The 12,951-nt window shown below is 31.5% G+C and overlaps 1 protein-coding gene across 1 annotated transcript; it reads right to left on the reverse strand.

Annotated features, from left to right (window-relative positions):
- On the reverse strand, positions 1,585-4,486 carry LOC104702760 (probable trehalose-phosphate phosphatase E). The gene is made up of 12 exons (XM_010418673.2): positions 4,383-4,486; positions 4,021-4,250; positions 3,794-3,934; positions 3,295-3,366; positions 3,119-3,211; positions 2,942-2,998; positions 2,726-2,827; positions 2,557-2,634; positions 2,381-2,450; positions 2,181-2,251; positions 1,992-2,084; positions 1,585-1,884 (listed from the first exon to the last, which is right to left on the reverse strand). Exons 1-12 carry the CDS (start codon positions 4,384-4,386, stop codon positions 1,828-1,830), a joined length of 1,068 nt encoding a protein of 355 aa, XP_010416975.1. The 5' UTR covers positions 4,387-4,486; the 3' UTR covers positions 1,585-1,827.

A 12,951-nucleotide genomic window follows, 5' to 3' on the forward strand; every position in this document is an offset into this window, starting at 1 on the left:
CTTTAGTGCCCCGGCTGCTCTCATTTACGTGCTCCACGTCCAAATTTAGTCCGTGGATTTCAAACATGTGTAGGATTCCATTCGAAGATAATGATTAGGATCTTAACTTCTCCACTAATGAAACCTAAAAAATATTTTAAATGTTTCACTATAGTTAACTGTACTTATTAAGAATATAAATAATTAATTGAAGCCCCATCATAATCATGTTGTCAGTATGATTCTATCTCATATAGTGATCATGCATGCCAAAATGTTGATATCGTCTTACCATCTAATTAATTTTTGACAAATTTGTTGATCAAAAACAATAGTTTTTATAAAGAGAAATACTCTAAAATAGCACTAAAACAATTTTTATGAACAATTATAGCACATATCCTATATATTTCCAAAAATAGCACTATTTAACAAATTAAAATATTTAAATTTTTTTTTAAAAATTTTGTTTTTTAGGTTTGAGTTCTCAATTTCACATTTAGAGTATAGTTTTGAGGGGTAGGGTTTAGTATTTAATTTTGAAAAAGAATTGGTGCTATTTTTGGAATTTTAGAGATATTATGCTAAGTTTGTAAAAAAAACTTATTTTTGTGCTATTTTTTGAGAATCTCCTCTTTATAAACTCATGCTCATATAGTTTATGAGATTGTACTCAACCTGATCAATTACATTGACTATCAATTTTTTGCGTCAGAATTCGAATAGAAAAGCATAATTTATGAACAAACCTTATTAGAAAAGCAAAAGAGGTGACAGCTATAAAACACTAAAACTAAGCGACTGAATATGAAATTAAGTATGAAATGTTGGGGGCATACCGAGATTAGAACTTAAGAGTTTGGGTGCATAGTATGAGTTCTTCCCGCAAAATCCTCTAAATTTGCCTTAAGGTGATAATTGATATAGTAATTTATCGGTGCCACATGACACGAACATCTCTTCTAATATAATAATCATTGGACCAAATAAATGCAAAATAGATGGTTATACAGTACATACATCGTAATTTTTAATGTTTTATCTTAACATATGACTACACAAGCATGTCTGCGAAAAATAAGATATACTGTATAATGTTCCGCATCATACGCGAAACTAAATATAGTTTCATTTTCTTAAAGTATCTAAAAAATGGTTTTGGTAATTATGAGTGGTGATATGCAAAGTAAAAGATAATGTAATACGGATGGTTTATTAGACACTTCTGAAATAATATATAGATGATGTAAATTATTATCTTTGTTTCAAATTATGCATTTAGAAAACTAAGGGTTTGAATGGTTGAAACGGTTGGGATGATTACCTCAGTTTATAAATTTAACTATTATTTATTTATTTTTGAATAAAATCATCTTATATATCAGTTAATATATAGCTTAGTGTATTTTGTCCGCAACATTCATTCAATATTAATACTATCTTTGTTTTTGTAATGTTTACTGTTAAGTATAATATTGGATCGAGCGTATGGGTATACTTTTTTCCAAAAGACTGTAAAAGTTTATTATACGTTATGAGTAACAGTATTAGATAAAGATTACTTACTATCAATACATATCAAACATGTTTCGGACTTCAGAGAAATAATACGTACATATTTCCCCATATGATTTATAAATTTACGATTTGAACATCATGCATTGATAGCAACAAAGGACTAGTAGTCTCAAAACCAAAGTTGTAAAAGAAAGGAACAAGAACCCCTCTATATTTGTCTTCTTGTTTATCTTAAAAAAATTCATTCTCGTTCTCATGATACGTTAGAATCTTAATAATTAATACATAGTAAACAAAAAAAAAGATTCTCCTGTACTTGGAGTAAACTCTTCATGACCCACATCTTAACTGTTTCCATTCCACCAAACGTTCTAAAAAAAACATAACCTATAAAACCAAAAGAATAAGAAACAAGTTATTAATAAAAAAATATCCACATTACACCAAATACTTTTTACCAAATGTTGTTTAGAGTCTAGAGTAAGAAAACTTACCTCATCTGGCTCTTGCAAAGAATAAGAAGCGTTAGTTTCCTTAGCGTATTTGGATACAAGAATTCCAAGGCCTTGTCTTTTATCTCTCAGTATCTGTTACAATGTTAGTTATGGAATCATTAATTTAAAATATTTATATATATGAATTATAACGAGAGATTATGAATATATATAAGAATGTATACATACCTTAAAGGCATCTTCGTCGGTACGATCATCTCCAATATATATAGGAAAAACATCGGTACAATTATCATATCCTAAACATGATAAATGCTAATTTCTATTAGTGAAAAATCATTAGACGTTTAAACTTTAAAACCACTACATAGTCCACCATTTCATGATATGATTGATAAATTAATAAGTAGGCATGAGTAAAGTTTTACCGAGTGATTCTAACAAAAACTCGAGTGCTTTGCCTTTATCCCACTTAATGATTGGACGAATCTCCAAGACCTGAAATTATATCAGACCAAAAAAGTAAATAATCATGATGAAAAACAAAATCTTAGTTGAGATATTAACTACTTAAAATTATTTATTTTTTCCACAAAATTGTTACTTTTCTTCCTTGGGTAAGCATGAGCTTGGGGTAGGTCTTCAACACTGATCGAACTTGATGGGCCAAGTCACTCCATTTCTGTTAATTTATATATTAGTTGCTTAATTATTATTTTAAAACAATAATAATATTATGCGACTAATCTAGTATAAGCAAAAATGATCCATACATTTTCTTCTACGCATCGAAAGTGAACTGACGCACAAAATTTGTTGTTCTCAACTTTGGCTCCTGGAACTGATTTGGTTTCCTCGACTAGTTTTTCATATACCTTGAAAACATAAGAAAAACAAAAATTTAACAAACATAGCTATATAGTATAAGATATAAATTTAATTAACAAATTATATATTATTGATTAATGGGTATAATATAATGTGATTACCTCGTTAATCACCGGGAGGAACTCAGTCGCGGGTTGACAAAGAAGAGATTGATTTCCCTGGATTTTATTTAGAGAAATGAGAAAAATATATAAATATATCTTAAAAAATAAATTCTAATCTATAGTTTTATTTATGTTATTTTTTTAACAAACCTATAGTTATTTATGTATTCATACCTTCTTGTACTTAGATCCTTGCTCTGGTCCTTTGATGTCCATGCCATGACTTCCAGCATAGTATAACTCAGTTAATTTCACAAAACTAGAAACCTGAATTAAACATAATCAAATAAAAATCAATAAAAGTGTATTTTTATTAAATAATTAAAGTGAAATTTAAAATTGTATGGTGCCTTCTCTCTGCATCTCCCACTAACTATGGCTGTTGGAAAACAGTCTGCAAGTTTCCGCACAGTATTTCGCATCTGGAAAAGATAATTCAATCACAAAGATTATTTAGTTAAGGCTAATTGCACTAACTGACCATGAGCATAGGTTAATGATTATAGATATTATTATTTCTTTTTTAAACACCAAGGTTGGTGATATTATTTTTCTAATTAACATGACACCTTATAATTATATATATATATATATATATATAATATAGTAATATGTCGTGTAGAGAGAAGTATTGCACCCAATTTAGTGTATTTTGAAACAACAAATGTATCATAATCGTTTGCTTAATTGACTCTCATGATTTTGTCCAAAACAAAAAAAAATAAAAATAAATCTCTCTCACGATATGGTAAAATATAAAAAAAAAAGAAAAAAAAACCACAGTATGATTTATCTACCTAGCTGACCAAGAAAATATGTGAAAAACAAAAAAAAAGCTCCAAAAATTACCTTCTTGGACATGAAAGCTCGATCGGGATCATCAACAATGGGAGAGAGAGTACCATCATAATCAAGAAACATAACGATTTGCTTGCCTTCAGATTCATGAAGTATTTCTTCGAACATCTTCAAAGCTGATGGATGTTCCTTCTGCAAATTTGTAATTCTCTCGTTTAATATAATATAACAAAGAGAAGAAGACAAAAAAAAGAACAGAGGAAGTAAGAAGACATTACAATCCAACAAGCTTGGCTGTTGAAGGATTTGGGACGAGTAGGAGAACAAGCTCTCATAGAATCAACCCATGATCTTATCAGTCCTCCTCCTTCCTCGTTGATCTGAAAATTTTGAAGAACTTTCGTCCCCGGTGACGTATCACCCTCGTCTCCTCCGACATATAAGACCTCCGAGTTTGAGATGATCTTTGTCTCCAACATTGTAGTAATATTCTCTTCAACGAATCTAACTGAGAAGATAAGATTAAAACAGAAAGAATAACAGATCAGTAACATGTATATATTCTTGAATATTTTTATATCAAATGTAGTAGACATATCAATTTGTTAGTGACCATTGCAAGAAACAAAAAAAAAATTACCCATTTTAGGATATGAATCAAAACTTGAAATGAAGTTATATTTTTTTATGGAAATGAGACTGAATGTGGTTGTTGTTAGCTAAGGGTATGGACCCATTTTTATAGTTGCAAGAAAATTTGAAAAACAAAAATAAAAGAAAGTTTAAAAAACAAAGGAAAATGAGATATTGTATGTGTCCGAGTCGAAACCATTGAGTGCGAGTTCCACTATACTGTCCACGTGTAGTTTGTGAGTCACATAGGTGACTTCCTTGTTGGCTATGCTTTGGATATCTTTTGGGTTATTTGGCGTTGGAGCGTTCCTGTCAAGTGCCACGTGGTCCCCTCCAATTTGATCATGCTGACAAAAGAATATATGTATATAGATATTTTTTTGAAAATTAATCAAATAACTTTTTGTTTATTTGTTTTCTTGTTTGGTCCACTGGTCCGTATTCTAACCTCTTGTAAGAAAGTGAAGTCGAACTTGACTGCCAGCGAGAAGATTTTAACAGCCAATGATATGTCGTCTACGACGGATCTCTTAATTAATGGACTGAACCATTTGCAATTATGCAATCCATGCAACACATGACATGAGATGGTACAAACCATTTTTACGCGTTAATAATATTTTCATTTTGTTTACATAATAAAATATATCAAGACTTGGTATATATACACGGATCAACCTTTGTTTATCCGATATATAATATATTGTCACCATATAACATGCAAATTTTCTTTTTATATTAATACAACGAGATCGCCAAATTAAAATCGAACACGTTTTTGTTCTTATTAGGTTTCACTGCTGTTACAGTTTAGTAAGCGCCACATGGCTAGAGTAGTTAACTATCTTGTGTCCAGTCAACGTCTGGCACATTAGCAAGTCCCAATAACAAAACATTAATTAGCAAATTCCCGTAATAGTTTGTGTTCTCTCATTGGAGATCTAACGAAACAATAAAGTTGATTAATTGAGATCTTAGTCTTGAGTTCGTGATGAGATCCTCCTGATACTCTTGAGAGATATTTTATTTACATCTGGCTAGACAGCTAGTAATGTTTGTTTTATTTTTTTCCTTTACTCTATCAGTTATTCACAATAAATATTGTAAAGATTTTGGTGGTGCAAGTCACACTTCTTTCGTTTCGCAGCGAAATCAGATATACTGTTCTTTCACAAACTTTATTTTGGAAATTATATATGTTAAATGTTGTATAATAAAATAGGAGATATTAAATAGAGGAATCTCATATGTTCACATGTGTATTGATATGCCTTTTGTTCTGATGCAAACATTTACAACTTAATCTCCAATCTTATATAATAAGAAAATAGGTTTTAATAAAAAAAAATTATTAGTAAGGTTTCTTGAATGATATCTCAAACGATTTTTCAGAGTGGGTTGCATGCAGCATGCACATCAAATCTGTATTCCAATAATACAAGAGAACTGTGAGTAGGCCAGCCATAGATCTTAAACTTCTTAAGTTCTTACTACACTCAACCAATACATAGACACGGTGATACCCTATATCAAGATATCAATAAAACTATCATATTCGTGACCAAAGGGTGGCAATATTTTGTTTGACGACGAATTTGTTTTTAAACCTTTGTGCAGTCGCTTTTTCGTAGACCTCTATACTTACATGGGACCTCTGAAGTAAGATAGATAAACTATCATTTCATTTTTACGTATAAAGATGATATGGTACATGATCTTTTAGGTTTTACCTAAGCCATGTTTTGGACCGACACTTCACGTGCAACGAATCAAAATTGTCTCCACCCGCCACGTGACCGATGTCTACACAGACATAACTCTATCCATTTCGTCCATTGATAACAAAACAAAAAATTCAAATCTTATAAACCATTAAATAACAACAAAAGAAAAAAAAACAATTTACAAAATTAGTTAGCCAATGATATAACAATAGAGGAATAAAATGCTTACAAGTAATAAAACATGTGGGAAAATGTCGTGCATGAGACATATAACCTAATCATATACATATCATGTTACTTTTTTTGTTTTTGTTTTAATTTTTTTTAAAAGAATCCTTTCATATTTATTCATATTACTATCACTCGTCGTCTCATCGTCTTTAGATGATACATAATCTATATTTTTCTAAGGAACGACCACCAACTATTAATAAAAGGACAGTTCAGTTTTTGTTAAAAACAATTACTAAATTTAAACCAAAACTTAAATTTTTATTTGTTAAATCAGAAAAAAATTGAAATGACCCGACTCATTTTTTTAGTTTTTAATATAATAACTAACTAGTAATCTCATGTTCACTAGCAATTTAACAATATTCAAATCAAACATCAAAAATAATCAACAATTAAACCATCAATGATCTAACAAATATTTAAATAAACCAATATCAATATTCCAATATAAATCCAGTAATTCCAAAAGAATAACATAAACCAAAGAGTCATAATCCTACGCAACATTCTAAAGACCCAACTCTAGCAATCTAACAGAAGACAGACAACACGTCAACGAGCCTACAGAACATTGAAACAACCCGACCCGTTTTATAAATAATATATAATTAAACATCTCATACTACTTAATTAACCAACACCATAAACATTACTTTTTTTTTTGTCAAAACCCAAACCGGTAGCATTAATTAAGAGTCGGTACATTGGGTAGAGGGAATCAATGCCGATTTAGCTACCCTATCGACTTTTTGATTAAACTCTGTGCGGATAAAAGTAAAAGAACAAAGATCAAACTTGAGAGATAGTTGAAGGATGTCGTGTTGAATCCCGTAGAGTTCCTTCGAGGAAAACTCTGAGTGGAGTACTTTGATCAACTGTTGTGAATCTGAAGCAAAAGTGATTCTCGTAATGCCAAGTTCCAAGGCTTGGTGGATTGCGAGAAGGAGAGCAGAAGCCTCAGCCAAAAGCGGAGAGGCTATATTTTGGGCAACGGAACTGCCAGTGATCTCAGTTGTGGGATGGTAGACATTACTAAGCAACTATAATACCAATAATAAACCAACATCCAATAACATGCACAGCGGAAACAAAACTCATAACTAACTCCAATAAAACATCAACACGATACCATTCCTAGTCCAACAACCTAGCATACTTCTATACAAGGTTCCAACAACATATAAACATAACCACAACACAATAACCGAAACCCTAGATCATCCTCCTCTTCATCGCCATAATTCCACTTCACATACATGCACACCACAAACAACAATTGAGATGCGTGAGTATTATCACAAATACTCAGTGAGACAATCCTTCCATCTATTGGGTTATACACACAAGCGAAAAGACAAACACAAACAATACACAAAACAAGCAAACCAGGCAATTCTGAACACCTCCATGATTCTGCAACCTTGCATCGATCGATGCAGTCGCGTGAAGCATCGCCGAACACAATCTCCACCGACTCCTCTCGGCTCCATGATGCTATATACATATCCAAAGGCCACAAAAATCATAGCAAACACTCACATACAACCACATAAGCACTCAACAACCAAAAATCAAGAAAAAACATATCAATTCGCTTAGATCAGTCATGGTCATGCATTCACCTTTGAGAATGACAGAAACTGATTCTAATCCTACGAAAAAGCCTCCTAGCAAGCTTCTACCGCGATCACAGCTTCAGATCTCCACTCTACAGGTAAGATCTCTTAAGAACAAGCACCAAAAACTTCAAAAACTTATAAGAACAACTTCTCTTTTTTTTTTCTCTTACACCACAGAAAACGGCCAAACTCGGCCAAAGAGATCGAGATATCTTTTTATACTTGACTCCTAGGTTTTTCCAAACCCCAACACGCAAACAAACGAGCGTTTCACTTAAGTCGTCCCGTAAAAACGAATCTTGCATCGACCGATGCACCAACTGCATCGATCGATGCACAACCCGAGCCGGAATTCTAATTCACGGGCATTATATTTATAAGCAAACCCTAGGTTTTTTCTCATCCATCCGCCGGAGACATTAAAGTTAACCCGAGCACAAACAGCACCGTTGTAAAAATATTAATTGTGGATGTGTTGTTCCTTGAGAACATGAACTTCATTATAGAAGACTGCTAATGGAAATCTGTCTCTAAACTCGCAGTATATGATTGGGACTGAAAAAAAAATTATCATGCCACGTGAAAGAATACAAGTCTACAACGATCACGATAGGTTCTGCCTTTCGATATATTGTACTATTACGGATTGAATGTCACTAAAACAAAGAAAACACATATTTTTGTTGATGTTCAACAATGGTAAAGTCTCAAAATCTTCAAAATTTATAATATTTTTGAATCTTTGAAGTAAATTTTTTAAAATGATAGTTTTTTTTTCTAGCAGCATGCAAACTTTTATTAATAAGATATTTTATAACTCAACGTGTGGTAATAACATATTAATACTTTTATATTTAAATACCTAAATACAGTAGATTTTATTATTTTTTAAAAACATCAAAGTCTATATTGTAATATCTTTTATTTTACAAGTGAGATACAATATAATTGATGATTTTTTAAGAAGTTGTTTAGCATTTTAAGACCTTGAATGAATGTAGATTTCAGTTTTTTTTTGGTTTTAGGTTTTCCAAAAACCTACTTTATAGCCTATTAAGATTATGACAAATGTGATTTTCCTTAAAAATAGAGAATCTTGATTTTTATAGTTTTTTGTCAATTTTCAAAGAAAATCTAAACTCTATTTTTCATTAGTTTTTCACCTTTTTAGGTGACATGATTTTTCTTTTTCTTTTTTAATTTCTAAAAAATTTTAATCACAAAAAAATATAAACCATAAACCAAAATTCATAATTTAGAAACTAAAAATTATATTTCAAAAACCACTTTAAAATTTGCACGCATTCATGCCCTATGTTGTCTCTTATGTCTGTGATTATCAGAGGTTAAATTTGAATTAATATAGAATGTTATTTCATAAATTTTGATTGTTATGATTGAAGATTCTTCATTAGCATATCAATCGCTTGTAATCAATCAAATGAGGTAAAAAGAATGTGATAAATCAGTCCTTTTATATCTGTTTTATATGTTTGCATAATATTGCTGGTAAATTATTTTCTGAAACATTATTGTTCTTATAGTTTAATATTATCTAACAATTTGGAATTAATTTAAAACTTTAGTTACTTACATTACCACCATCTTATGCTCCTAGCTCTTAACCTTTTCACCCTTACCACTACTAAGTTCATAACAATCTTATTTGAATCCATAAGTTTTCTAAATGTGTTATATTGAAAAAGAGAAATATTATAAGAATATGATAAATATACTATACATTCCGAATTTATTTAATAAATTATAAAATAAAATCTCTAAAAAGACAACTAAAAACACAATACATTATATTATTAACGTTTTTTGTTTGTCAAAAATATTATTAACGTTGCGATTCATTTTAATTGTAGAGTGCAAAATTTCTGATCTTCAAAATTTTATACTATTTCTGTATTGAGATATTTAAAATAACTTTTTGCGAGACACTTGATGAGACACCAAGCTCCTTTATATGGTGGGAGGGAATCTTTGTCGCCAAAAAAAAGAAATGTCACAAGAAAGAACATTGCCCTTCACAGTTAACACCAAATATGGGACTAGATATAGTGCAAACACAATAATAATTTCTGTATTATTTTAGTATATTTAAAAATATAATTTTTTTTTGAATATAACCTAACCATCCTACATTTAGTGTTGCTAAGCTTTGAAATGTTTAAGAGTTTCAAGAATCAAAATACCATATTTACATATATTTAAACTAAAAGCAAAAAAATGAAAAACATATCAGACAATGTTAATAAACTCTCATTCAATCATTTTCGGCCTATTAACGATAAAGAAACTAAAAGAAAGAAAGGAGAAATAGAAAGCTGGCTGGCTTTCATTTTTGGAATATTAATTGGAAAGCAAGAATAAAGTGATTGTCAATATATCTCACATTCGATCAAGTTGCTAAAGGTTTTTTTTTGCAATTAAGGTGCTCAGAAACCAAAACTAAAAGATACTATAGTATATTATTATCTTAGGAGTATTTTTTTATAAGGTTTTAATAATTGCATGCTGAACCTAAATTTAAACAATAGTAATACATTTTCATAGGTTTTGTTTTCTTATATGAGTAGATTTATATTTTTGCATATGACTAAATATATATATAGCATTTTTTTTTTTTGAAACACGACTAGATATATATAGCATAAGTTTATAATCTAGTAACTTGTGCAGTTGTGCTTGTGCTAGCTAGTATTATCATTCTGTCACCATTCATAATCAAAGTAATATATACATAATTATTCACATAGAATTGGGTAACTATTCAACTTCATATATACGTAATGCATGTTGTCAATAAAATTTAAGGTACAATTTTTGCATTTTTCATACAAAAATATACTCTTAAAGTAAGAATCGCCAAATGTGGAAGAAACTCACAATCGAGTTTAAGGTGAAAGAGCTTCGGGTGACATTGAAAGTGTAAGAACTATAGATCTGTACGATGAAATAAGAGTTTCTCGAAAACTTTCTTTTGATTAATAGAAAATCTGTTTACAAGTTTGTTCTAAACAATTTTCTATTCTCTCAAACTTTCTCTCTCAAGCTTTCTCTAAGTTCTTAGTTCTCTTTTTCTTAAAGACTAAAACTTAGTAGCTAAATAATCTTTCTCGTTTGTGCCAAAGCTTCACCAAGTTTCAGCACCCCTATTTATAGAACTAGGCATCGACTATACAATAAGCAAACTACCTATTCTATTCCTAATAGGAATTTGAACAATTTCCTTTTTCTTTATGGATTAGAAAATTATTCTTTTTCTTCATGTTTACATTCCTATTGTAAACATGAAACTCCTTGATCTTCTAGATGCTTCTAGCGCTTTCGTGAATCCTCCTGCTTGTGAATCCACTCGATACTCTGTTCTTCTTAAGTTGTTTAACCACTTTGTTCAAACCTTGCATTTTCAATCTCTCCCTTTTTAACTTTGTGCTTCTCATGCATTTGTTCACTAGCTTGTCCAAAAACATCCTCAAGATTTCTAAGACTTACAATCACAACCTCAATTTTAGAACAAGATCTTACATCCCAAGATCTTACATCCATAACCGAGTCAAACTCAAGTTCATCACCCAACACAAAACAAGTTTGTAGACAAGAGGACAAAATGCTATTACTCCCCCAGAATTGTAGCTCCCCAGAATTGTTGCTTTCCTTGACAAACTTCTCCCCCTACTTGAGAACACAAAAGTTAAAAACAAACCTCATAGCATCTTTGACAAAAGATGGTTCTGAATCAGCCTGTGAACTACATCAGTTAGTCGCTGGAGTGCCTGAGCTGTATCAACCAATGCTCCATATGGCATCTCCTCATTTTCTTGACCAATCTGTGGCACTCGAATGCTACCCAACTGAATCACCTCAGAAGTTGAGGAAGATCCCTCATCCATTTGTCTTTGAACTGGCGTAGGGTCTTCATTTACAAGAAGCAATTTGTGCTTAACCGCATAAGCACGCCCAGTTCTAACATCTTTAGTGTAAAACTCAACAACCACTTCTTCTTCTGCATTTGACAACTCAAGTGGACCTTCTTGAAACTTAAGTGTTTCGAAAATTGTTCTAGGAAATATTACACACCGAGTAACATCATTCCAACTCATATCAATAATTTGATCATAAATAAGTTGTCCTAGATCAAACCGAATTCCTAGAACAAACTTATACACAACTTGAGCACGTTTGACTGAAGCATGATTCCTATGAACAGAAGGAACCCAGTTATAACCCGCCAACATTAAAAGAGCTGCAACTTCTCCAGGTAGATCCCTAACCTTCAATCGACTCCAAGGCAACTTTTCTCGGCCACTCAGAACTTCTGCAAGTTCATCTTTACTCAGCTTATCTACAGCTGCATCTGCTTTCTTCTCATCTTGAGACAATGATTCAAGATTAAACGCCTCATTAATAGTCCTAGGAGAAAACTCATACCAGCGACCTCTAACAAACACTTGAATTCCATTCCTAGCTTTCTCTTTTGGCATATTAGCATAAAACTCACAAACCACCTCTTTGACATACACAGTAAGATCTTGTACCGAGCTATGCAACCCTAGATCCATAATCTTACTAATAATCCCAAATTCATCCGGTTGAGAAAAATCCAGTTGTCTTTCTTTTGTAAATTTCCTTGAATAGAATTTTGAGTACCTTGCTTGAGCGACTTTTGACACAAGCACATCAGACCGAAACTTATCCTTTATACGAACACTCTTGTCACTCGATTCTGCAGATCTTGACCGCTTAGTCTTAGAAGTAGAACCTTGCTTCACCTTCCTTCGTTTTATCGTGCGACGCTCAAGTTGCTCTTGCACAAAGATTTCCTCAAACCCAAAATCCTCATTGTCCGAGGCTATTTCTTTGCCCTTATCCTCACCAAAAAACTCCACCTCCTCATCAATAGAAGTATCTTTATCAGATTCTCCTACTCCTTGTGTCGATTCATCCCCTAAGGAATCTACATTTCTCATCAAAAAAGGTGGATCTTCGT

The sequence above is a fragment of the Camelina sativa genome, chromosome 7, assembly GCF_000633955.1.
Source record: "Camelina sativa cultivar DH55 chromosome 7, Cs, whole genome shotgun sequence".
NCBI lineage: Eukaryota > Viridiplantae > Streptophyta > Magnoliopsida > Brassicales > Brassicaceae > Camelina > Camelina sativa.

Excerpts from the sequence above, each read along its gene's own strand:
- LOC104702760 (XM_010418673.2), bottom strand. Across the intron at positions 3,367-3,793 it reads GAGCTTTCATGTCCAAGAAG|ATGCGAAATACTGTGCGGAA; the intron begins GTAATTTTTGGA and ends TATCTTTTCCAG. Across the intron at positions 3,212-3,294 it reads GTGGGAGATGCAGAGAGAAG|GTTTCTAGTTTTGTGAAATT; the intron begins GCACCATACAAT and ends TGTTTAATTCAG.